At 38.0% G+C, this 22644-nt stretch overlaps 2 protein-coding genes across 2 annotated transcripts; both read right to left on the minus strand.

The window, feature by feature from the left end:
- Positions 1-3902: 3902 nt before the first annotated feature.
- LOC115969071 lies at positions 3903-4481 on the minus strand. The gene has a single exon (XM_031088638.1). The coding sequence runs from the start codon at positions 4479-4481 to the stop codon at positions 3903-3905; it is 579 nt and encodes a 192-aa protein (XP_030944498.1).
- A 5622-nt stretch (positions 4482-10103) lies between these two features.
- LOC115976307 (acetyl-coenzyme A synthetase, chloroplastic/glyoxysomal) lies at positions 10104-20904 on the minus strand. The gene is made up of 19 exons (XM_031097506.1): positions 20746-20904; positions 19653-20048; positions 19329-19475; positions 19055-19210; positions 18725-18847; positions 18434-18602; positions 17777-17859; positions 17311-17412; positions 17147-17235; positions 16907-16997; positions 16063-16176; positions 14251-14327; positions 14081-14159; positions 13832-13900; positions 13499-13674; positions 13245-13301; positions 12436-12526; positions 12153-12251; positions 10104-10533 (listed from the first exon to the last, which is right to left on the minus strand). Exons 2-19 carry the CDS (start codon positions 20043-20045, stop codon positions 10348-10350), a joined length of 2301 nt encoding a protein of 766 aa, XP_030953366.1. The 5' UTR covers positions 20046-20048; positions 20746-20904; the 3' UTR covers positions 10104-10347.
- Between the last annotated feature and the right edge of the window lie 1740 nt (positions 20905-22644).

Genomic DNA, 22644 nt, shown 5'->3' on the forward strand with positions numbered 1-22644 from the left:
TCGAATCGAGGACGAGGCTTCTGTCCTTAGAATTTTTTTTTGTAACGATAAGGTTTCCACCTGCTCGGTGATTTTGATCGAACCGAGGATGAGGCTTCTGTCCTTAGAATTTTTTTGTAACGATAAGGTTTCCGTCTGCTCGGTGATTTTGATCGAACCGAGGACGAGGCTTTTGTCCTTAGAAAATTTTTTGTAACGATAAGGTTTCCGCCTGCTCGGTGATTTTGATCGTACCGAGGACGAGGCTTTTGTCCTTAGAAATTTTTTTGTAACGATAAGGTTTCCACCTGCTCGGTGATTTTGATCGAATCGAGGACGAGGCTTCTGTCCTTAGAATTTTTTTTTGTAACGATAAGGTTTCCACCTGCTCAGTGACTTTGATCGAACAGAGGATGAGGCTTCTATCCTTAGAATTTTTTTTTTTTGTAATGATAAGGTTTCCACCTGCTCGGTGATTTTGATCGAACCGAGGATGAGGCTTCTGTCCTTAGAATTTTTTTTTGTAACGATAAGGTTTCCGTCTGCTCGGTGATTTTGATCGAATCGAGGACGAGGCTTCTGTCCTTAGAAAATTTTTTGTAACGATAAGGTTCCACTTGCTCGGTGATTTTAATCGAACCGAGGACGAGGATTCTGTCCTTAGAAAAAAAGAATTTGTAACGATAAGGTTTCCACCTGCTCGGTGATTTTAATTGAACCGAGGACGAGACTTCTGTCCTTAGAAAAAAAAATTTTGTAACGATAAGGTTTCCACCTGCTCAGTGATTTTGATCGAACCGAGGACGAGGTTTCTGTCCTTAGAAATTTTTTTTTTTTTTTTTTTTTGTACAAAACATGCAATTCTCTTAATGTGCAATGACGGGATCGAAAACAGTATAGACAAGTAACTTCATCATTATCTTGACTTTAGCAAAGTACAAAGTTTTGACCAGCCGAGGTATATTCTCGGTAGAGGATGAAGCCAACGTGGCCAGCGAGTCGGCATGTCTGTTTTGTGCCCAACCTACCTTGGCTACCTTCATTGTCCCGAACCGGCCAATGATCTGCTTAACTGCACTCAGATAGGCTTTCATCCGAGAGTCCCGAGCTTCAAAGCTTCCTATGATTTGATAAACGACCAGCTGAGAGTCCGAATAAATCTCAACATCTTTCGCACCCAAATGCAATACGACCTTCAACCCGGCCAGGAAGGCCTCGTACTCGGCTTTGTTGTTTAAGGCTTTGAATCCTAATCTGAAGGAGAGTTCTAATCGTATGCCCTCCGGGGTGATTATGACGATACCAACTTCGGCCCCCATAGCATTCGAAGCGCTGTCTACAAACACTTTCCACGGACAACGTTCCACATTACAGATTATCTTCTCGTCGTTCTTAGGGGTGAATTCTGCAATGAAATCAGCAAGAACCTATCCCTTTATCGAGTTTTGTGGTCAATACCTTATGTCGAACGAACCCAAATGAGTTCCCCATTTGGCTATTCGGCCCGTGAAGTTCGATCTTTTTAACAACGACTGCAGGGGATACTCGGTGAGGACGAATACCGTATGAGCCTGAAAGTAATGCGGCAACTTCCTCGTGGTGTGCACTAGTGCCAAAACTAGCTTCTCAAGGGGCAGGTATCTCGTCTCGGCATCTACTAAGGTTTTGCTTATGTAATACACTGGCTGCTGTACTCCTTGGTCCCTTCGTAACACAGCACTCACGGCATGGTCAGACACTGAGAGGTACATAAACAAATCCTCCCTGGACTCTGGGGCCGTTAACGTGGGTGCTTTTGCCAAGTATTCCTTCAGTTCTCGAAAGGCCTTGTCGCATTCCTTGTCCCAATGAAACCTCTTCCACTTCTTCAGAAGTTGATAAAACGGTCTGCAGCGATCTGCGAATTTGGAGATGAATCGGTTTAAGACGGCTAACATCCCGGTTAGCACTTGTACTTCCTTTGGATTGCTCGGCAGTCTGAGACGATTCACGACATCTATCTGGTCGGGATTGGCTTCTATCCCCCGAGTAGAAATCAGATAACCCAAGAACTTGTCAGCCCCCACACCGAAAGTACACTTCTCGGCGTTCAAGCGCAACTTGTGCTGTCGGAGTATCTCAAATACTCCCCAGAGGTCTTCCGTATGTTGCGACTCCTTTTTGCGCTTTACCACCATGTCGTCAATGTATACTTCCACTGTGCACCCAATTTTCTCTCGGAACATCCTCGTCATCATCCGCTGGTATGTGGCACCGGCGTTCTTCAATTCAAATGGCATGACTTTGTAGTGATAGTTAGCACTCGGGGAAATAAATGCTGTCTTTTCTCGGTCCTCGGGCGCCAAGGCAATCTGGTGGTACCCTTGGAAAGCATCCAAGAAGCTCATCCTCGGGTGCCCATACGTGGCATCTACTAGTTGGTCAATTTTGGGCATTAGGAACGGATCCTTGGGACACGCCCTATTCAAGTCTGTGAAATCCACACAAACTCTCCATTTACCATTCTTTTTCTTTACCACCACCGTATTCGCTAACCACCTCAGGAAGTATATTTCCCTTATCACCCCTGCTTCCTTCAACCTCTAGACTTCCAAGTTCACCGCGTCATTATGCTCCTTCGATGCTCTCCTTGGTTTTTGCTTTTTCGGGGGGAATGATGGGTCCACGTTAAGCTTGTGGACAATGAACTCGGGATCTATGCCGGGCACTTCGTACGGACTCCAGGCAAAAACCTCCACGTTCTGTAAAAGGAACAACAACATCTCTACCTTTTCTCGGTCGTTCATGCTCGTGCCTATCTGGAAATACCTGTCATCGTCCGGAAAAATTCTGACCTTCAAAACCTCCTCGGCAATGTCCGCCCCTGTTTCCCCTCGGGGCTTCCGTGATTACTATAAAGTTTCTTTTTTGGTCTCCTCCGCTTGTCCGAGCTGTTCGCTCTTCCATCTGACCGCGGCGACCAGACACTGCCTAGCCACTCGTTGGTTCCCTCGCACCACGGCGACTCCATACTCGGTGGGAAATTTCACTTTCATGTGCAGGGTGGACGGAACGGCCTTCATTGCGTAGATCCACGACCTTCCCAGGATTGCAGTGTACGGTGAGAATGACCGGACTACTATGAAGGTCACTATTACTTCCTTGCCTTCCATGTCCACCGAGAGAGAAATTTGCCCTTCGGGAACCACGACCTTTCCGTCAAACGAGACCAGTGGCGTGTCATACTTTGCCAAATCCTGACTCTTCAATCCGAGCCCTTCGAATAGATCCGGGTACATCACGTCGGCTCTGCTTCCTTGGTCTATCATCACTCTTTTTACCAAGAACCCGCTTATCCGAGCTGTTACTACCAACACATCATCATGAGGTTGGATCATCCCTTGTAAGTCTTCTTCGCCGAAAGAGATGGTTAGCCGACCAACTTTCATCCTCTTCTCGGGTGATTCTCCTTCTGTGCATGCCACTATCAGTACCCCTTTAGCTGCTGCCGTACCTCTCGGGGCAGCGTGCATGACTTCGATCACTCCAAGCGGTGGTGGGAAGGGATTCCTTCTCTACTGAACACCCTGGCCGGCATCTCGGTCTGCGGAGTCCACTACAAACTCTTTCAGATACCCTACTTTTACTAATTGCCCGAGATGATCTTTTAGTACCCGACACTGCTTAGTAGTGTGCCCTTTGTCCCTATGGTATGTGCAATACAAGTTTTGGTTCCTTAGAGATGGGTCACCCCCCATTTTGTTCGGCCACCTGAAGAATGATTCGTTCTTAATCCGATCTAGAATTTTGCGCACAGGTTCTTTGAATGCCACATTAACTCCCTCAATTTGCGCCTCTAGTTCTTGCATCTTGAAATCTTTTTTCGGTCTTGCTGGGATAATGCCCTGCCGAGATCTCCCGAGTAACGGGGCTTTCCCCTTATTTTACAGCCGATCATCTTCCAGGCGTTTATACTCCTCAATGCGCCTCATAAGTTGCCTCATATCCTCCGGAGGTCTTTTCATCAATGACTCCCGTAACTCAGAATCTTCGGGGAGCCCCATCCTGAAGGTGCTTGCCGCTATCTTCTCATTTCCTCCACCGATCTCGTTGTAGAGTTCCCAGTACCGGCTGGCGTAACTTCGAAACGTTTCACCGACCCTCATCTTTATGGAAAGTAGCGCATCCACCAGCTGCGGCACTCGATTGCATGTCACGAATCTACTACCGAACTCTTGAATCAACTCAGCAAAGCTACGAATGGAGCCTTTTCGTAACCCATTGAACAATCTCAGGGAGGTGGAGCCGAGACTGGAGGGGAATACCTTACACATCAAGGCATCATTGTGTGCATGTAAGGATATCATGTGGATATAATGACTGACATGCTCCACAGGGTCCGTCTTCCCGTCGTAGGAATTGAATGGCGGTCTTGTAAATCTACTCGGCATAGGGGCCCGTTCAATTTCATCTGAGAATGGTGACCGAGCAGCCCTTCGTAAGGCTCGGCTCATGGCGTCCATGGCAGCATTGCGGGGTTGCCGTTCATCTGGCGAATTCGACCCTTGGTCCTCGTATCCATGCGAACGTGAACGGTTCCGACGGTGACGTGTCTCTCGGGAGTGTGAGTGATTCCTACGCCGGTGTGATTCTTGAGAGGGTGATCGATTTTGGAACCGTTGTGTACCAGATTGGCTAGAGCCCTCTTCGCCCCGATTTCCCGTGCTATCATTTCTCCTTTGCCGGTGGTGGCGGTCCCTTTCTTGGTGTCAACCCCTTGCTTCCAGTTCTAGATCCATCACCAGTCTACACAACCACTCCAGCTCTCGGTCTCTATCATCATACTGCCTGTGTCCTGAGACACCCGACACCGTTCGGCGGGTCTAATCCGACCCTTCTCCCAAGCCAGACTCTTCCTCTCCTCGCAGGCGCTTCCTATCCTCGCGCCCTTTCTGTCTTCTTTCTCGCCATGTGGATCCCTGAGAAGATCCCACGGAACCGCTCTGGGCACGCCCTCCCGTTTCCCTTATTTGAGTCTCAGTCGAACCACAACTTTGTAGGAGAGCCTCACGATGGGCGCCAATTGTGCAAGCCTGAAATGAGACTGTAGGGCTCAACCTCACTTGGGCTTACAATTTATTTATAAAGTGGGCTTCAGGATTTCCTACTTTGGGTCGTTCTCGGCACTGAGACTCAAAGTAATATTCCTCCTCTCTTTCTTAGTTACTGTTTTTTCTCTCTTTTTTTTCTGAACCCCTTCTTCTTCCCCAACTTCTTCTATTTATAGCTTTAAGTTAGTGGGGAAATCATGATTACTACCATTGTTAGTGCAATTGGAGGTCCAATATTATCTGTTATAAGTGGATGTTTAGGTGAGAGTGGAGTGTAACGATTATGGCCTTGGAACTTGATTCCAACTCAGGTGAATTTGCTTGGTAGTGATGTTCCCCGAGCATCCTATGGTACGCCTGGACAAGGTTTCACTGACCGTTCAGGAAGCTTATTACCGAGCATAGTTCAAGAGCCGAGGCCCAAAACTTGTATACTTTGAAGGTAGTTTCAAGCAGAGCTTAGGGCGATGGGGCTGTACCATTGGGCCTGAGCCCAGGGCCCATCTGGGTCTTGGGACCTCGGTGTCGTACAACAAGAATACTTTAAAGCTAAACATACCATTTTTGGCCAAATCTTAAGATGGATTTTTTGAAAATTCATTGCTAATTGGGATAGATTTTGGCTGAGATTCTTTGCTAAAATACCCCTTTAAACTCAGCTCTAAATAGAACCCCCCATCAACACCTCAAGGGGAACACACTAATGGAGAAGAAGAACTCTCTCATAAACTTCTGTCTCCCTTTAATTATCTTCTAAAGTTTTTAATGAAGTTCTGAGCTTTGGAGTTTTTAGTTTCCAAATCAGGAACTAAACTCTTCAGCCCTTAGCTCATAAATGCCCTTTATAAGCCCTTATCAATCCTCCAACAGTAAATCCCAGCAACATTGCTAAACACACTACAACACTATTACCCTTCCAATTATACTCATTCTCCATATTCAGAAAATACATCAATCTTATTGCCCCTATCTCCAAATACCTAAACACATCTCCATATATACTCTTCTCTTATAAAATCTTTCCTCTTGGAAAGCAATCTCTACAACTTCTCTAGTAGTTATAATCTCATATTTTTACTATCTTTAACCTTCATATCCTTCATACTTCCATATATCATACATATTACAAATACTACATCCCACAAAACATCTATATCTTTTACCATCTCCACACTTTTCGAGAGATATCAAATACTCACACTAAAAACCCTTCTCATGGAAGGCATAAACTTCTAATGCTAAAGCCCTTTCTCTAGAAGGCACCAAGATCTCATATCAAAGCCCTTCTCATGGAAGGCACAAATCCATCTTACATAAAGCCCTTCTTTTAGAAGGCACAAATACTTCATACAAAAACTCTTCTCATGGAAGGCTATACTATTTATAACATCACAACACCTAAAAGAGCATTGCCAAGGGGAAACTCATTTAAGTGTATGATAAAAGGGACAAGCTTAACTAGCCTCTACACACAACTGGACATGCTCTCTCTCCCTCCAGTTGCACCCATTTTTCCCTTTCAATCTTGAAGTTATCATGGCAAACTGCCTCTCTACCGCTAGAGTCATTCTACTGGAATGCTGTCAACTCACTGGTGCTATACAATTGGAGTTACAAACCATACAAAGATAAGTGACTCTGCTTCCATATCTTTAAATTTACATTATTGAGTACATGATTACTTCATTTTTAAATACATATTACTTTATTTCAACTACTATTACAACTATTAATCAAAGCCATTATATCAAACACATATAACATGTTTATTCAACCATTATCATAATTCTTAGACTTTGGCTTTAATGTTTTGTAGGCTCAAAAATACGCCGGTAGCCATTGGACCACATGACCCAATGTTGAGTTCAGGATGCAACTCTCCAAACACAACCCAGGCCTAGCAAGGTCACTAATCCAGTGGATAACACGTGGCCGAGCAACCGAAAAAAGGCCCCGAACATTTGTTTATTTATTTTTTTTTTTTTGAGAAGACATTTGTTTATTTATATCTAAACCAAGTAGAATGTTCAATGTGAGAAGAAAAACAAATTGTATTATTGTTTGGTTTTTCAGATATAATAATAATAATAATATATATATATATATATATATTTTTTTTTGGCGTTCAATAGCCATATGATTGTCTGAATATAGGTTTCCTCTTTATTATTTTTGTGGGTATTCTCATGTTCTTAAAAAGTGGCTTAAAAGGAAAGGGACTATACAACAGAAAATAATTTTAATGATGTAAACTTAGTTACAATATCATAGACAGTATATTAGGTTCCCTAATTTTTTTTTTCTTAATTAAATTTAAATACATAATTGTATTGAATTTAATTGTCCTTAAAAATTATAATACTGTTTGTCTTTTTTTCATCAATGCAACCAAGTGCTTAAATTTAATTGGAAAATCTAATGTAATACACCAAAGATTCTATACATAGGTTTTAAGAATTTTTTTTTTCTTTGTAGATATTTCTAGGAGTAGTTTATATAACAGGTCTCATTTAGTGTATCAATTATCAAACATTTGAAATTTAATTAAAAGTAAATTCGACAAAAGGAAAAATCTAACTAAAATATTGCTGACAAAAACTAAAATAGATACTAGTAAGCAAAGTCTAAAAGTACAAGACCCATGTACTCAACCATGAAAATTAAATGTGATATGCATACACGCTTTCATTTTTTTTTTTTTTTAAGCTATTTGTAGAGATCCAAGTGTTTTGACTAAAAAAGAAACAAGCAATAAAAGACTAATTATAAAAGAATTAATGGATGCAACCTTCTTTTTTATGAGTTACAATTTTAACATGTTCTTCCAAATTACATTGTTTTTTCTGCTTTAACCTTTGAGCTCTCTTCAGACTTTTCTATTGAGTTGCCCAGCTGAACATCTTTGCCTGAATGCCTACTCTGTCTAAGAATCCTATTGGGTAAGCATCACCTGTTCCTTTTTTGTGAAATGATAGTTTGGGACCCCAAACCAATTCTTGGAATATTGTCTGGTCGAAAATTGTGAAATTATCAAGTTCAACGTATATTACTGAGTCATTTTAAACAATTTGTGTCTTCAAGCCACAAGTATCCTGTAGAATTTTAATCCCATATGCTTGTCAAATGTGGGACTATTAATATAATCTCTGGAGCTATCATGAAGGCTCCTAGCTCAATGTCATATGTGGAGTTACAGATAAGCCAGTCTGCTACTTTTTCAGAGTCATTTCTAACCATAATTTCGAAGTTTAGGGACCAAATCAAAATTTTGAAACTTTAGAGGTAAAATGATAATTATCCTAAGTTTTAAGGGTATGATTTGCAATTTATTCAACTATTTAAGAGCTTTTTTCCTCCATTAAATTATTATTACAATTCACATAATATGCACAAAATATATTTCAAATTCATTAAAATTAATTCTCAAAATATCAAAAAAATAAAACTAGTAAAAACTTAAAATACAAGTAATATATATATATATATATATATATATTTATATAAAAATAGTTGGAGACTTTGGGGGTGAGTCTAGATTGAAAAAACTATTAAACCGAATCTGGCCTAATTTGGATTGGGTTGAATCATTTTAGTTGAGTTGGTGAGTTGTATTAATAGAAGTTGTCCCTAAGGTAGAGCATCTTTATCTTGGACGGTTTAATATATTTAATATTATTAAAAAAAAAAAAAAGAGATGAACAAATTAGTAAAAAAAAAAATGATAATATGGTCAATGATGTTGCTTAATAAGAATGTAACAACATTAAACGTTATGCTGCGACTTTTAAAATTATATATATAAATATATAATTCCATTCTTTAATGAAAAGTTTGTTTGTTTGTTTTTATATTATTTTATTTGTACATTGTTCACAATTGAATATTTACAAAATCCTTCATTTTTTTTCTCATCGTGGATTATAATTGAAGGAAAATGGTCATGTGCAACACACATTACCACTTTTTTATAAAACAATTTATTTTAAATAAAATTGAATAAAAATCTAAAAATTGAAAAAGAAATAACCTACTTTGGTTATTTGATTTCGACAAAATTTTCATTGAAATATAATTTCTTTAATCCACTACATAGCAATTCAAAAATTATATATGTATACTTTTAATCACATGAGTTATACAATAATCATGTAACCTGTTTAAATAATTTAATAAATCACATGATTGATTGAATTAAAAAAAAAAAATTCATGTAATTTATTACATGTTGATGGTAATAATGGATTTGAGAAAATCCTTTTCCTTTTTTTGTTTTTTGCCTATCCTCTCTTCAATTCTTTCCCTTGCCGTTATCTTCTTCTTCCCTCGCTTTCTCTCTCTCTCCATAACACAACTAGCCACCACAAACTGACTATACCCCAAGACCCATAAATCCTCACTGGCCACCACCAATCAAGCCGAGACCCACCATTCACTTCCATCTATTTTCTTTTTAACTAAACACTTTCTTGGAACACAAAGCGAAACGAAGGGTCAATTTGATCAATTACAATATCTTACAGGTCTAAAAATTTAAAATTCATAGTACAGGAGATGTGTTTGAAAACGACCCAAATCCCAAGTGTGTTTTTGCAATTTGCCCTAAAATATTTTAAGCCATTTTTTGCACTCAATTAAACCTTAATTCCAGGAATAAGTGTACCAATGTCTATTGTTTTCTAACCTTCCCTTTTTTTCTTTTTCTTTTATTTTATTTTTTTTATTTTTAGCACCAAAGAATGACTAAGTGTAAGTTTGGATAGAGCTGAAAACAAATTTCAGCTACGTACGTTTTTCCATGAGTCCCGTGCACTGTTCATGGGACCCACAAGTACAGAATTCAGTAAAAAAAACTTTAAAACTGGGTCCCACATGGCACAATTCATATTTAAATATTATTTTACTACAGTGTTTTCAATTTTCAGCAATAAGCGGTATCTAAATAGACCATAATACTGCTCACTCTAGAAGCTAAGTCCAAGGATATGCCGGGACATAATTCATGTGAAAAAGAAAAGAGCAAACACAAGTATCCAATCAGATAAAGGAGGACAGATAAATTAACACCCCAAATGTTTGAAAAAAAAATCCAAATATATGAATGCGTATTATTAAGGGGTCTTCTTTCTATTGCTCAAATAACAAATTATCGTGAGAGCCTCTTATCATTAAAAAAAAAAAAAAAAAAAAAAAAAAAAAGGAAAAGGAAAATCGCGAGAGCCTGTAACATGACTGAATATAGTCCTGATGAGGGTACCTCCCACATTACAAGTGTGGAGCTTCAGCGATCCGCGAGTTCAATAAGCTGATCAACCACATTTGGATCTGCAAGTGTGCTAGTGTCCCCAAGCTCATCTAACTGCCTGGAAGCAATTTTTCTCAAAATTCTCCTCATTATCTTTCCACTCCTTGTCTTTGGAAGACCAGGTGCCCAGTGTATTTTGTCAGGTGCTGCAAAGGCTCCTATCTGAAAGGTTGAACAAGCATGAAACTTAGAAAGCATAATTATGAATTTATACATTTGTTGGACTGGAGTTCTGTTTTTAATTCGTTTTCATGTTCTAATTTTTTAGATATGCTTGATCTTTGTAATTTACGAGCTTGATGTAATGCTATGCATATACACTTCGGTGTACCTGGGTATTTTGATTTATGAACTTTCGTTATTTATCCAAAAAAAAAAAGGAATTTATATATTTGAATGCATCTGTCTCTGGTACATGAAAAATGCCTCTAGTAAGTAACTTAGATGGATGTCATTGATGGAAAATGGGATTAACTTAATTATATGGTTTGTGATCTCAGCCTTAAATCACCCAATTTGCATGTAAGAGTACAGAGATCAGATGGAAAAAAAATCAGTTCCTATTTTTAGTTTTTCTACCTTTCACTGCTACATGCTGAATAACTACAGAATTGCATGAAGTCCATAGATAACAAGGAAACAAATTCTTTCAATTATTTATTTATTTATTATAACGTAGGAAGCCTTTCTAAAGAAGATTCATTTGGACTTGCCTCTAGCCAGTTAAACCTATGGGCAATTGAACCTATCACTAGTTTCAATTGCTAAGTAGTCTAGGGGCATTCAACTTGACGAGCTAAGCAACAAGGAAACATTTTCTATGATCTAGATTCTAGAAAGTACAAAACCTATATGCAACTGGTTACCATTCACAGTAGCACAGAAAACTAATGGAGGAAAATCCATAAATCAGATCTCTAAAAGATATCAAGAATACAAACAAGGATGTTGGGAGCTGGGTTTGAACTTGAGATACTTCTGAATAATTTGCATGCTGTGACAAACGATACCATTAACTGAAACAAGAGCTCTTAAGCCGGTTTCCTGATGGAGGGCAAAATGCAAGACAAAAATTAAAGTACAGAAAAATATAGAGGCAACCTAGAGTCAGAACCTATACTTGCTTGGAGTTAGCACCAAGCAAAACAGAAAACCTTTTGGAGGCAGCACCTAGTGTTGGTTGGAGTCAACAATAAACCATTGGAAAATTCCAAAAAAAAAAAAAAATGTTCATTAATCAATCAAATTAACAAATCTCCACAGGAGCAGAATAGTCTGTTTATATAAACTACTCAAACTAAACCTATATTCTAGTTAACTTAGGAAACATTAATTCTAATTGACAGTAGGAAATAAAATAAAACTACTAAATAAGCTAATTGATTACTAAAGACCTAAAATACCAACAAAAACACAATTGACTTCCAAAATTAAATTTTTTTTTGCGCTTTTAGCATCAGTTCCTTTCTGGTTTTTTGATGACCACAGATCATGCCATCTGAGAGCAGAATTCCACTTAAATTATAATAAAATTTGTGTATTGACCTCACATGTTTGAGATCGATTCACTCAATGCAATGGAAGCCATCCAGCTGCTACATCACAAATAGTTGAATGCTATTCTAAGTAATTGGAAGGTGTAATTAGTTTTATGACTCTCAGCACGGTTTCTGTTCTTTCTTACATGATCTACCGAGTGCACTATATGCAGTATTGAGTAAGATTATATGTTTGACTATTTTGTTGTCATATGAAAGAAGTGCACTGGACTAGATACAGACCTGATTCCGGACTGTGAGTATGAGGCTTTTCCGGAGTTCTTCACTGTATTCAACACCCTCCACAAGAGTAACAAATGCATAGATACCCTGTCCTTTAACCTACAGCAACAAATATGGTAGTTTTTAGTTTGGTCAGACATACTTGGTACGGGCAATTTAGTTGTGAAATCACCCATCAGATGCCTCTCCTACACCCCCCCCCCCCCCCCCCCCCCCAAAAAAAAGGGGAAAAAATACCAATCAACCACCACCCACACATGCACATTCAAGCTCAAAGGTATACCTCATGGTCAACACCAACCACGGCAGCTTCTGCACATTGGTGATGAGAGACTAGAGCAGATTCAACTTCTGCTGTGCCAATACGATGTCCACTGCAATATTTTCCAAATATCAAAGGCAATGAAGAAAACTTGTATAATTTTCTTCCTAACAACAGAATGCCATAAATTTTGAGAGACAGAGATGCATAGCTTTAATGAAGTGTGTAAAAATCAATAAATTTATGATCCTACACATGTCTCTGTGTGTGTTGCTACAGGGAGTTTGGTGGAGCTGAGTTCAGGCTATCGCTGAACCCGCTTGAGGGAGCACCTGCAGCTCCCTTGCCGTCTAGGCTCCTCAAGCATTGGTCATCAGTGGGTAGATGCTTCTGTGGCCACGCATAGGTAGGGCCTTCCACAGACTAATCACCTTTTTTTATTCTTTTTTATTTTTTATAAGTAACAAGATTTATTGATATAAAAAAAAATAGATGCCCTAGCACACAGGAAGTGTACAGGGGTCAACAAATCAAGTACAAAAATTACATAAATCAAGAAAATCAAGAAAAGAAGAGAATGATTGGTTTCACAGGGCAGACAACCAATCCACTAAGGTTCTAAAGAAAAATAACTTGAGGTCTGATATGGATCTCTCATTATTTTCAAAACACCTACTATTTCTTTCCCTCCAAAGATACCACATGAAACAATGGGGAAAAATTGTCCATATATGACCATTTTGATGACCTATTCTCTTTTATTTTTTCAAGCTATATATATCTGTGTGGGGGGATTAAAAGAGGAAAAGATTATGAAATCTAAAAGATACCTAACATTGATAACATCGTCAACCCTTCCAGTAAGCCAGTGGTATCCATCCTTGTCCCTGAAACATAGATGTAGATAGCTTAACACAATTAGCCCACTCTTTGCATGTCTTATGTCTTGGTCTACGCAGTCATTTGTTGGAGACACCATTAAGTATACAAATTGTAGTTCAAGTCCAAGACACTATATCAAGATCCTTAGCACAAAATATTATCATGCAGACTGATAACATGACAATTGACAGTAATAACTTACCTACTGCAGCCATCACCACTGAAATAATAGCCAGGGAATGGCTTGAAGTATGTTGTTTCATATCTTTCATGGTCACCATAAAGTGTACGGAATGCCCCTGGCCATGAGCCCTTCACACATAGATACCCACTGCATTCACCGTCAATCTCAACACCCTTCTCATCCACTATGACAGGCTGTAATTTCAACCCAATAAGATATCGATGCAGAAGTAATTTAAAAAAAAAATAGAGATTGATGAAAGATTAAATTAATATGTTTTTTTTATAAGCAAAAAAGATTAAACTAATATGCTAGATGATTGCATCCATATAAAAGTTCAGTATGAAAGACCTGAATCCCAAAGAAAGGAAAAGTAGCAGAACCAGGCTTCTGAGGCCAAGCACCTGGTAATGGAGTAATCTGCCAGGTAAAAGTTGTGAACCATTGATAATAGTCTCAACAGAAAAGGATGGCAATATCAATTATAAACATGTCAAAGTAAAATCTCAAAGTTCATTCATATATATACATTTTGATAGGAAATAAGAGTTTTCTGCTGGCATCACAATAAGAAAGACATAAAGAAAAGAATTAAGATACCATGAAGCCACCAGTTTCAGTCTGCCACCAGGTGTCAGATATAGGGCACCTTGAATCTCCAACTACATTGTAAAACCACCTGAGAGAAACTGGAATGTCTTAAGTTGTCTTGTTATTAAAAAAGAAAAGAATTTTGGATTACTACAATAAACGAGCGCTGATAGCTAAACCTCCATGCACTTGGATTAATAGGCTCGCCAACACTTCCAAGGACCCGTAAGGATTTCCTCGAGTAACGGGTAACATACTGCAAAATTGAAAAAAATTCTCATTAGTACATTCATTATGAAAATTAATCACATCAGAGCATGTGAGTTTCGGAGCCCTCTCTCCCCTCTCTCTCTTTCCCTTGTTATGTAATAAACACAAAACTCCATAAACCAGCAAAAATCCTGAATGGTGAGCTGGGAACGACATTATAACTTGCAGTTTACAAAATTAATTTTAGATTTGAAATTATTACTCCCTCCATCCCAATTTGAATGTCATGGTTTGAAATGATACAATTTTGAATAGAAAGCTAAATATATAAAGATCTTCTTAAAATGTTCTTTACTTTATATTAGAGATGGCACAACTTAATAATAGTCTTTTTTGCTTTTCTAGAGAGAGAGAAAAAAAAAATTTAAGGATAACATGGGAAATTGAAGTAACTTCCACTTTTAAAAAGTGGAAATGCATTTTTAGATGTCCCAAAAAGGAAGGCAAAACATTTAAAATGGAAATAAAGGAAGTGTAATTTAATTTCTTTAGTCATCACATCCAATAAAATCCTCTAAAAACACGTGATATAAAGCCTCACAATCTTCTAAAGAGGTTATTGGGAGGAAAAATCCTTATTTTGTATTGAATGTTCAAATCCTTCTTTTTTTTGGTTGAATAAGTAACAAAATTTTATTAATAAGAGATTAAGGGCATAGCCCAAATACACAATAAGTATACAATAGGTACACCAACAATTAAGCTCTATAATTACAATGATCAATCAAATCTAATAAGTTTCAAAATGATAATAATCTTGACACTATCATCCATTCAAACAATCTCAGAAAAAACAATTTTAGATCTAAAATAGGTCTTTCAAACCCCTTTAAGCTTCTAGAATTCCTCTCTCCAAATGCACCACATCAAACACTAAGGTATCCCAAATATTTTTATCAAGAGATATGACTCTTGGATGTGAAAGGAATGTATTTGAAAATTAAAGAATGTATTATCCCAAACACTAAGGTATCCCAAATCTTTCTTCCAATAAATTTTTAGGTCTCTGAATGTGAAAAGAATGTATTTGTAGTAAGCTTGACTACTAAACAAGTAATAAATATATTTCTAGGTAAAGGTTTAAGGGGATTTGACTCCCGGATGTGCCCCATCATTCAGGGTGGACATGCGGCGTGTGCCACTTGGCCAAAGCTTATATATATGTAGTAACCAAAAAAAAAAATCTAGTCTTGGGCTAATGCAACCTCAATTCCAGAATTTCTTTAAATTATACCATATTTCTTTGACTTCTAAAATTATAGAACTTATTTATTAGAATAATAGTTAGCTGATTAAATTTGTTATTTCCTAACAATATAAGCCTTTGGTATCATGTGGTAATTTATCATGTGTTGCACCCCACTTATTAAGGGTATTTTGGGTCCACACATGAGGGGAGTGTTAGAACAACAGTTAAAAACGATTAAATTCACTATCTCCTAATAGTTTAAGCTTTTGGGATCAAGGGTAGTTTATCATTAATGAAAGTAAAACTAGCAGCATATAAACTTAAAGAAAGCATAACATGAGAATACTCTTAAATCCTGCTTCTCTTCTGCATCAGAAACTATGAACCTAGATTAACTAAAATGACAATATTGAAGCAATCCCACATAACTGGGAAAAGGCATAACTGAGTTGTATGATACTCTTGATTAACAAATATTTATATAAATCATTTCATCCACAGAGACATAGCTCAGGTCAGACATATAGCTTACTTGATCACCATCACGCATGAGGGACCGCACCAATGTGGGTGCGGTATAGAATATAGTCACCTTGTATTTGTCAACAATATCCCAACAGCGTCCAGAATCAGGATAATTTGGAGCCTGCAGGTAATACACAGCCACTTAGCCATAAATGGGAAAACTTAAAATACAGTATGATTGCCTCTCATTGTATTTCATAAGGTATGGCCTCTTAAGCTAAATATTTCAGAAAAATGATATCAAGATGAATCTTTAGAACATTTACATCAATTTTTTTTTTTTAAATTTGATGGTTCCAATTCCCATACAATCTTCTGCCTTTTCTTCTTGAGAATGAGTTATGAGGGCCAAAATAACATCTAAACATCATGAATGCCCTCAACGCACAGCCCATCCAAAAATGTTGGCTTGGACCATCTAATATATTGCTCAAGAGGTTCTTGAGCATCTTCCACACAGCAATACAGCCAATTGGTGTTTCAAATCAAACTGTATTATTCAAACTATATTTTTTTTTATAAGTGACAATTAAGTTTCATAAAACAGTACGATGTAAATAGCCAAATTATATTCATATATGACATTTAAACCCACATATGTATATATGGTTCTTAAAAAGAGATAAAGAACAGATAATTTTAGTTTAGATGCCAAGTTCTGGAGTCTCCATTTGGTATTCCAAAGCTAGCCCTTCTTAAATTTCCAATCCTGTGGTCAAAATTGAATGTATTGGTTGATCTCTATGCACCAATATAATTAATGTTTGAATGTGTAAGTTGTTTTCTAATCTTGAATGTTATTCCATGACCGTGACAACAGAAACTACAATAGAAGTTCTCATTTCAAGTACCCCTTCATAGACTACAACTGACGCTCCATTTAGCAGTGGTCCGTAAGTAACATAGCTGTGCCCAGTAATCCAACCACAGTCAGCTGTACACCTGAAATTGGGAGAAAGACAAATTAAGAAACAACAAATGTTAGTAGTATATATTATCAAAAAAAAAAAAAAAAAACTAATGTTAGTAGTATAGAATTTCTTCTATGTGAGGGAATTTGTAATGACATGAAGGATTAATTTCAAGTATACCAGTAGACATCGGACGGTTTGTAGTCAAATGCATACTTGAACGTTGTTGCGGAATACACCATATATCCTCCAGTTGTATGGAGAACACCCTTCAAAAACTTATGTGAGAACAAAACAAATGGAAAGGGAGAACATATATTAATAAGACCGTGTTATATAACTACCTTTGGCTTTCCGGTGCTCCCACTAGTATAGAGCAGAAAAAGTGGATCCTCCGCATCAACCCATTCCACCTCACAAGTAGTTGGATACTTAGGAACAACATCCTGAAAGAGATTTGCAAATCATCAATGACCCAAAAATTAACTATCCTAAATCTGTAATCACTATCAATTGATAAAGTATATGCCATAAATATCCCATTCCGTCCAGCAACATGTACAAAATTGTACATTAAGGCTCTTGATATAGAGCCCAGGCATGCATTTAAAATACACAAGGAATTTTTTGATAAGTTAAAATACACAAGGAATTAGACTTCTACATTAAAATAGTACCATTCTCTTCTTTCTAGGCATATCACGAAGGAATTGATACCAGAAGGAAGGGGAATACAACATGCACATTACAAGTACAAGCACCATATATTTCATGAGAATCCATTTATAAGAAGAGGTTCCAAAAACTAACCTGCCACCATATATCTCTTCCTTCTTGCCAATTAGTACTTTCCCTCGTCATGGCTGATTGGTTTTCATAGGTTAAGCACACATCTGCAAGAAAAAGGAAACAAATATGTCAATGTGGAGGGAAAAAAAGATTTTGTCCCAATATTTTGTTGTACAATACTGAACATAGGGTAAAATTTTGGCAAGTCAAGTAGGTTTTAGAACAATCTGAACCCAATGCTGAGATTAACTAAGCTGGTTGGGGCCTGATATAGATCCCAATCCTCAACAGTAGATGTTTTACTTCAGATAAAGCACAATGAACCTTTGGCATATGTTGTCCCCAATGGACATGGTACTCAATATCCATGAAATTTCATGGTCACAACTCCAATAGATCGAACATACTTAATGTATCACTAAATGAAAGAACAATGGAAGAGACTTAGAACAACTAGAAATTCAGGGAAACATAAATGGACTGTCGAAACCCAGACTACCGTCCTAAAGGAGTAGCAGCTCTATTTCAGGTAAGTGCAATGCAAGTTCATTTTTGCCATTAAATTGTGTCAATCATGAGAAGAAAATGTTAAGTAAAAAGGTGTATGACCCTTTACAGAGACAAATTTTCGAAGACTATACAATTTTGTGCTTAAATCATAAGCAGATATTTCCCCACCTACAGATATTCCATTTCGGGCTGATTCAGTTAGGCCAGCATCAACTATGCCTTTGAGGGGGATAACCTTAGAACCCCTTTTAACAGCATTGCAAGTAATCACAACTTTAGGTTTGCAGTCTACAATTCTTTGGGCAAGAGATTCAGAAGAAAATCCAGCAAATACAACCTGAGGATAACAAAAGCTATCAGAGATTTATTTGTAAACAAATGAAAAAATGTGGAATTTGGAACAAAAATAAAAGGAAGAGGAAAAAAAAGGTGGGTGGAAATAATGAAGGTATGCCATACCGAGTGAACGGCACCAATGCGAGCACATGCGAGCATTGCAATTGGAAGTTCCATTAGCATTGGCAAATAAATCACAACTGCATCACCTTTTTTAACCCCAGCATCCTTTAAGTAGTTTGCAAGCTGTAGAAGGAAAAATAAAAATAAAATCAATCACATTCATTTAGCCATTCGGCTAGTTGCAGATTGAAAACCCAATATCTTCTTTTATAATTTTTGTTATTTGCTCACACCCACATTTCAATTTCAATTTCTTGAGTTTGAGTTTATTATACATGAGTGTGTTTGTTTGTGTGCATGGATAGCATGAGAGAGAGCTTAGAAAATGACCTGGCAAACACTCTGTAGAAGCTGAGTGTACGTCAAAGTGCCATCAACACCAAGCTCATTGCCTTCCCAGTAAATGGCAATTTTGTCCCCATTTCCAGCTTTAACATTTCTATCCAAGCAATTGTAGCAAATATTGGTTACACCACCTTTGAACCACTGAGAAATAAAACACAGACCAGAAAAAGACTCAGAATAAAGAGCCAAATTAACTTTTAAAAGAAAAAAAAAAGAACTCAAAAGAAAAGTACAATAAAACAAAACAAAACAAAAGTACCTCAATACTAATATTGCCTTTCCGGACATCAAGATTCTCAGAAAACACTTGCTGACCCCATTTCTCTTTCCAGTAAAACTCTGACCACGCAATATCGGACCAAAATCCAGCAGGGTCCTCAATTGATCTCTTATACATCTCCACATACTAACAAATCAATACATACAAACACTCACGTTAGTCACATCTGCACTATACCTCAAAACGACTATTACCCAGTATATGCTATGCTCGACTTAACACATCCCACGCAACACACACTCGATCAATATTCAAGCGAATCTCTGGACATCACAAGTAGGAGGGTTGGTTGGCAGGCTTTACCTTTTCGGGAGATGGGACGAGAGCCTGAGAAGAGAATTGGTCATTGGGAAGGACGAGATCATTCTCTTCAGAAGCCAAGGATTCACCCAAGATGGCGGCGTTCAAATGCGATATCCTGCCAGCACCCGACGGTAGAATCGTCATTGAATCCACATGCCGCAGACGATGATGCGAGGTCTTTATAGGCGAAGAAGAAGCCATTCTCCTCACACCGCTTGATCTGCTGTTGCTATCAGATCTGGACAGCCAATATTTGCCGCAACAATAGCTATTGGACTTACAAGAGAACGGTACTGAATTTTGGTGGAACGAGCTGGCTACCGTAGGAGGAGGAAGAGAAAAAGCTCCCACACTCAAAACGTTATTATAACAAAACTGTGCTTGTGGACCCATCTCCTGATTTGACTTAAATCAATTTTTTTTAATATATATATATATATATATTTACACTAAATTAACAAATTTTTAGTAGGAGAAAAAAAAATATAGAAATCTGTTTAATATACGGTACAAAATTAGAGATAAGTTTTCTTTATTTTTTTTGGTAAGCAAGAGAAAAATTAGAGATAGTTTTGGGGGTTTGGATTTTGAGGACTTTATCTTTTGTACTGTATCATACTACCATCACAGTCAATAGCATTATCCGAATACGGTTGGCTTTCGCTGGCGGCTACAATAAATATAGTTCTGGGTTTGATCCATCGTGTAAACCTTTCAGGATCCTAAGAAAACGGGGTGAGTATTTAATAATGAATTATATAGGATGGCAGTGGGGACTTGGTTTTCGTTGAAAAATGTTGAAAATGACATTTAAATTGTGAAAGTAGGTGGTGTAGGATTCGGAGTATTTTGTGGTTTTTTAATTTAATTATGAACGAATGAAAAAACATGGCGGCATTTGTTATTGTTGATTGACCATGAAAAGATATACGTAGTAGCTACCTACCTCGCAAGCAGCAGGCTAACAACCCACTCACCCAAAGGGTCAGAGACGCCAAGAAAGAACCCAACTAACTATAACGCCCGTGAGTTTGAAATTTCAACAAAAGCAGAAAAGAGCAAAAAGAAACAAGGGAGAGAAAGAGAGAGGTACCGGTATGAGAATGAGAGACCCAGTAGCGGTGGGTCTGGGGAATGCTATAGTTTTTGAAGTTGTTAATTATGGTGATCTATTTTCTCGACATTATCCATCAGCTTTTGTTTTCATGCTCTCTCTCTCTCTCTCTGTGATTTTGGTTTTAACTGCCTGCGATTCATCCTCCAGTTTTTTAATTGCACAATTTTTAGCAGAATATAAAAAGCAATACTCAACCTCTGCCTTTTTATTTATTTATTTATTATTTATTATTTATTATTTTTATAATTATAAGAAGAAGCAATACGCAACCTCTGCCTTTTATTTATTTATTTATTTATTTTATTTTATAAATTGATAGGATCCGTCCTCTTCGGCCATCAGAGTTAGACCAAAACATTAATTAGTACTGAGTTCTAGTTAATTCAAAGAGCAAATTCGTGTTCTTCAGTCTTTGGTCAATTCAAGGAATTTTAGTCAATTTAATCTCTTCTCCATTATCAATAATTCTCATTTTTTTATAATATCTATGTTGATAATAAATCTAACTCTCCTTTTGTTTTATTTTATTTTTTGTTATTACTCAAGGTAATTTGACTTTTGTTAAATACATGATAGAATGCATGGTCAAACCTACCATCCACGTGTGTATTACTCTTCTTTGTTTTTGTGTTTTTTTTATTTAGGTCTTTCATTTAAGTCATAAAAACAATTTTAATCCATGAAATCCATTATATAAACCTTTATAAATGTAAGGATGCGATTCGTGGCGGACCGTAACAGTGTCGGGTTCGCACGTAAAAAGGCCCCTAACAATATCATTTGTAGAGCGTGGGTTTGGAAGGCTAGGTCTTGGTTGACAGGCGGTGGGTTTTTCGCGGTGTACGTACAAGTTTAAGTTTTTCTTCACCCCTGGAGTCTTTCTCCTGGAGGTGGGCTGGGAGGCTCTGGTTTTTGGCCATTTTTCCCAACCCCCTCTTTAGGTTACTTCTTTTTCCTTTTATATTCGCCTGCGTTCATTGTCCTTCGTCCACGTATAGGGTCAACCTTTCCAAGATTGATACTTGTCCCATCAGCCCATATTCAAAGTCGTTGGGGGTGGTTATAATCAGAGTATTGAATGGCAGTAAGGGCAGCTTTCCCTGAATATTTTAGATCTTTCTTCCAAGCTTCAACCCTATACCGTTTTTACCCTTCTTTCAAGGAGGACTTTGGGTCTGCCGAGGACTGAGCTGTCCTCGGCGGTATCCATAGGCTATTTTGTCGAGCTTGGGCCATAGCCCTCCTCGGCTTGGGCCTTCGAATTCTCCCCGGGTAGATGGGTCTGGCCCATAAATCATTTGGGCCCCACAATAGCCCCTCAAAACCCGGCTGTCCAACCTCTTGGTTGGAAAGGGGGGTTTTGGTGATGCCGAACCTCTTCCTGCGGCCCAATCAATTTGGCCTATTAATAATGCTGGCGGCTCTTTGTCTGTCCAAGAAATGCACCGGTCTATGAGACAGTTTTTGATTTCGCGCTTGATGCATTCTTATCGTTTGGGTATCCCAAAATGTGCTTTTAATGGCCACTATTTACGAGACTACTTTAATTCGGCGGTTTGTTTTGATGGGGTGGAGAAACGGAACCGGCATGTTTGTGTTGACAGATTCCTTTGGAGATCTGAACCTATTAAATGTCTCCCGCTCCACCCTCTGTATAAGAAGGAAGGGAGGAGGTTATTGTTTTTGTAAAGAATTCATTTTCATCCTTCTGAGATTTGAAATACTTGGCCTCCCCTAGGGTTCATTTTACCCTCTGGTTTATAAACTAAATCGCGATACACTTTACTATAACAACGAGTGATGCAGGAGCCAGACCCCTCCCATAAACGCCATGTTCTAATAAAGCTCATTATGGCTCGATCGGGACAGGGATGG

Source organism: Quercus lobata, chromosome 2 (genome assembly GCF_001633185.2).
Source record: "Quercus lobata isolate SW786 chromosome 2, ValleyOak3.0 Primary Assembly, whole genome shotgun sequence".
Taxonomy (NCBI): Eukaryota; Viridiplantae; Streptophyta; class Magnoliopsida; order Fagales; family Fagaceae; genus Quercus; species Quercus lobata.

What these genes read in the sequence shown, in the direction of transcription:
- LOC115976307 (XM_031097506.1), bottom strand. Translation starts at nt 20,045, where the DNA reads ATGGGTCCACAAGCACAGTTTTGTTATAATAACGTTTTGAGTGTGGGA. An exon ending in GGAGCACCGGAAAGCCAAAG is followed by an intron (nt 17,236 to 17,310) that starts GTAGTTATATAA and finishes AAGTTTTTGAAG; the next exon opens with GGTGTTCTCCATACAACTGG. An exon ending in TTCCTTTCTTTGGGATTCAG is followed by an intron (nt 13,675 to 13,831) that starts GTCTTTCATACT and finishes TTGAAATTACAG; the next exon opens with CCTGTCATAGTGGATGAGAA.
- LOC115969071 (XM_031088638.1), bottom strand. Translation starts at nt 4,481, where the DNA reads ATGGACGCCATGAGCCGAGCCTTACGAAGGGCTGCTCGGTCACCATTC.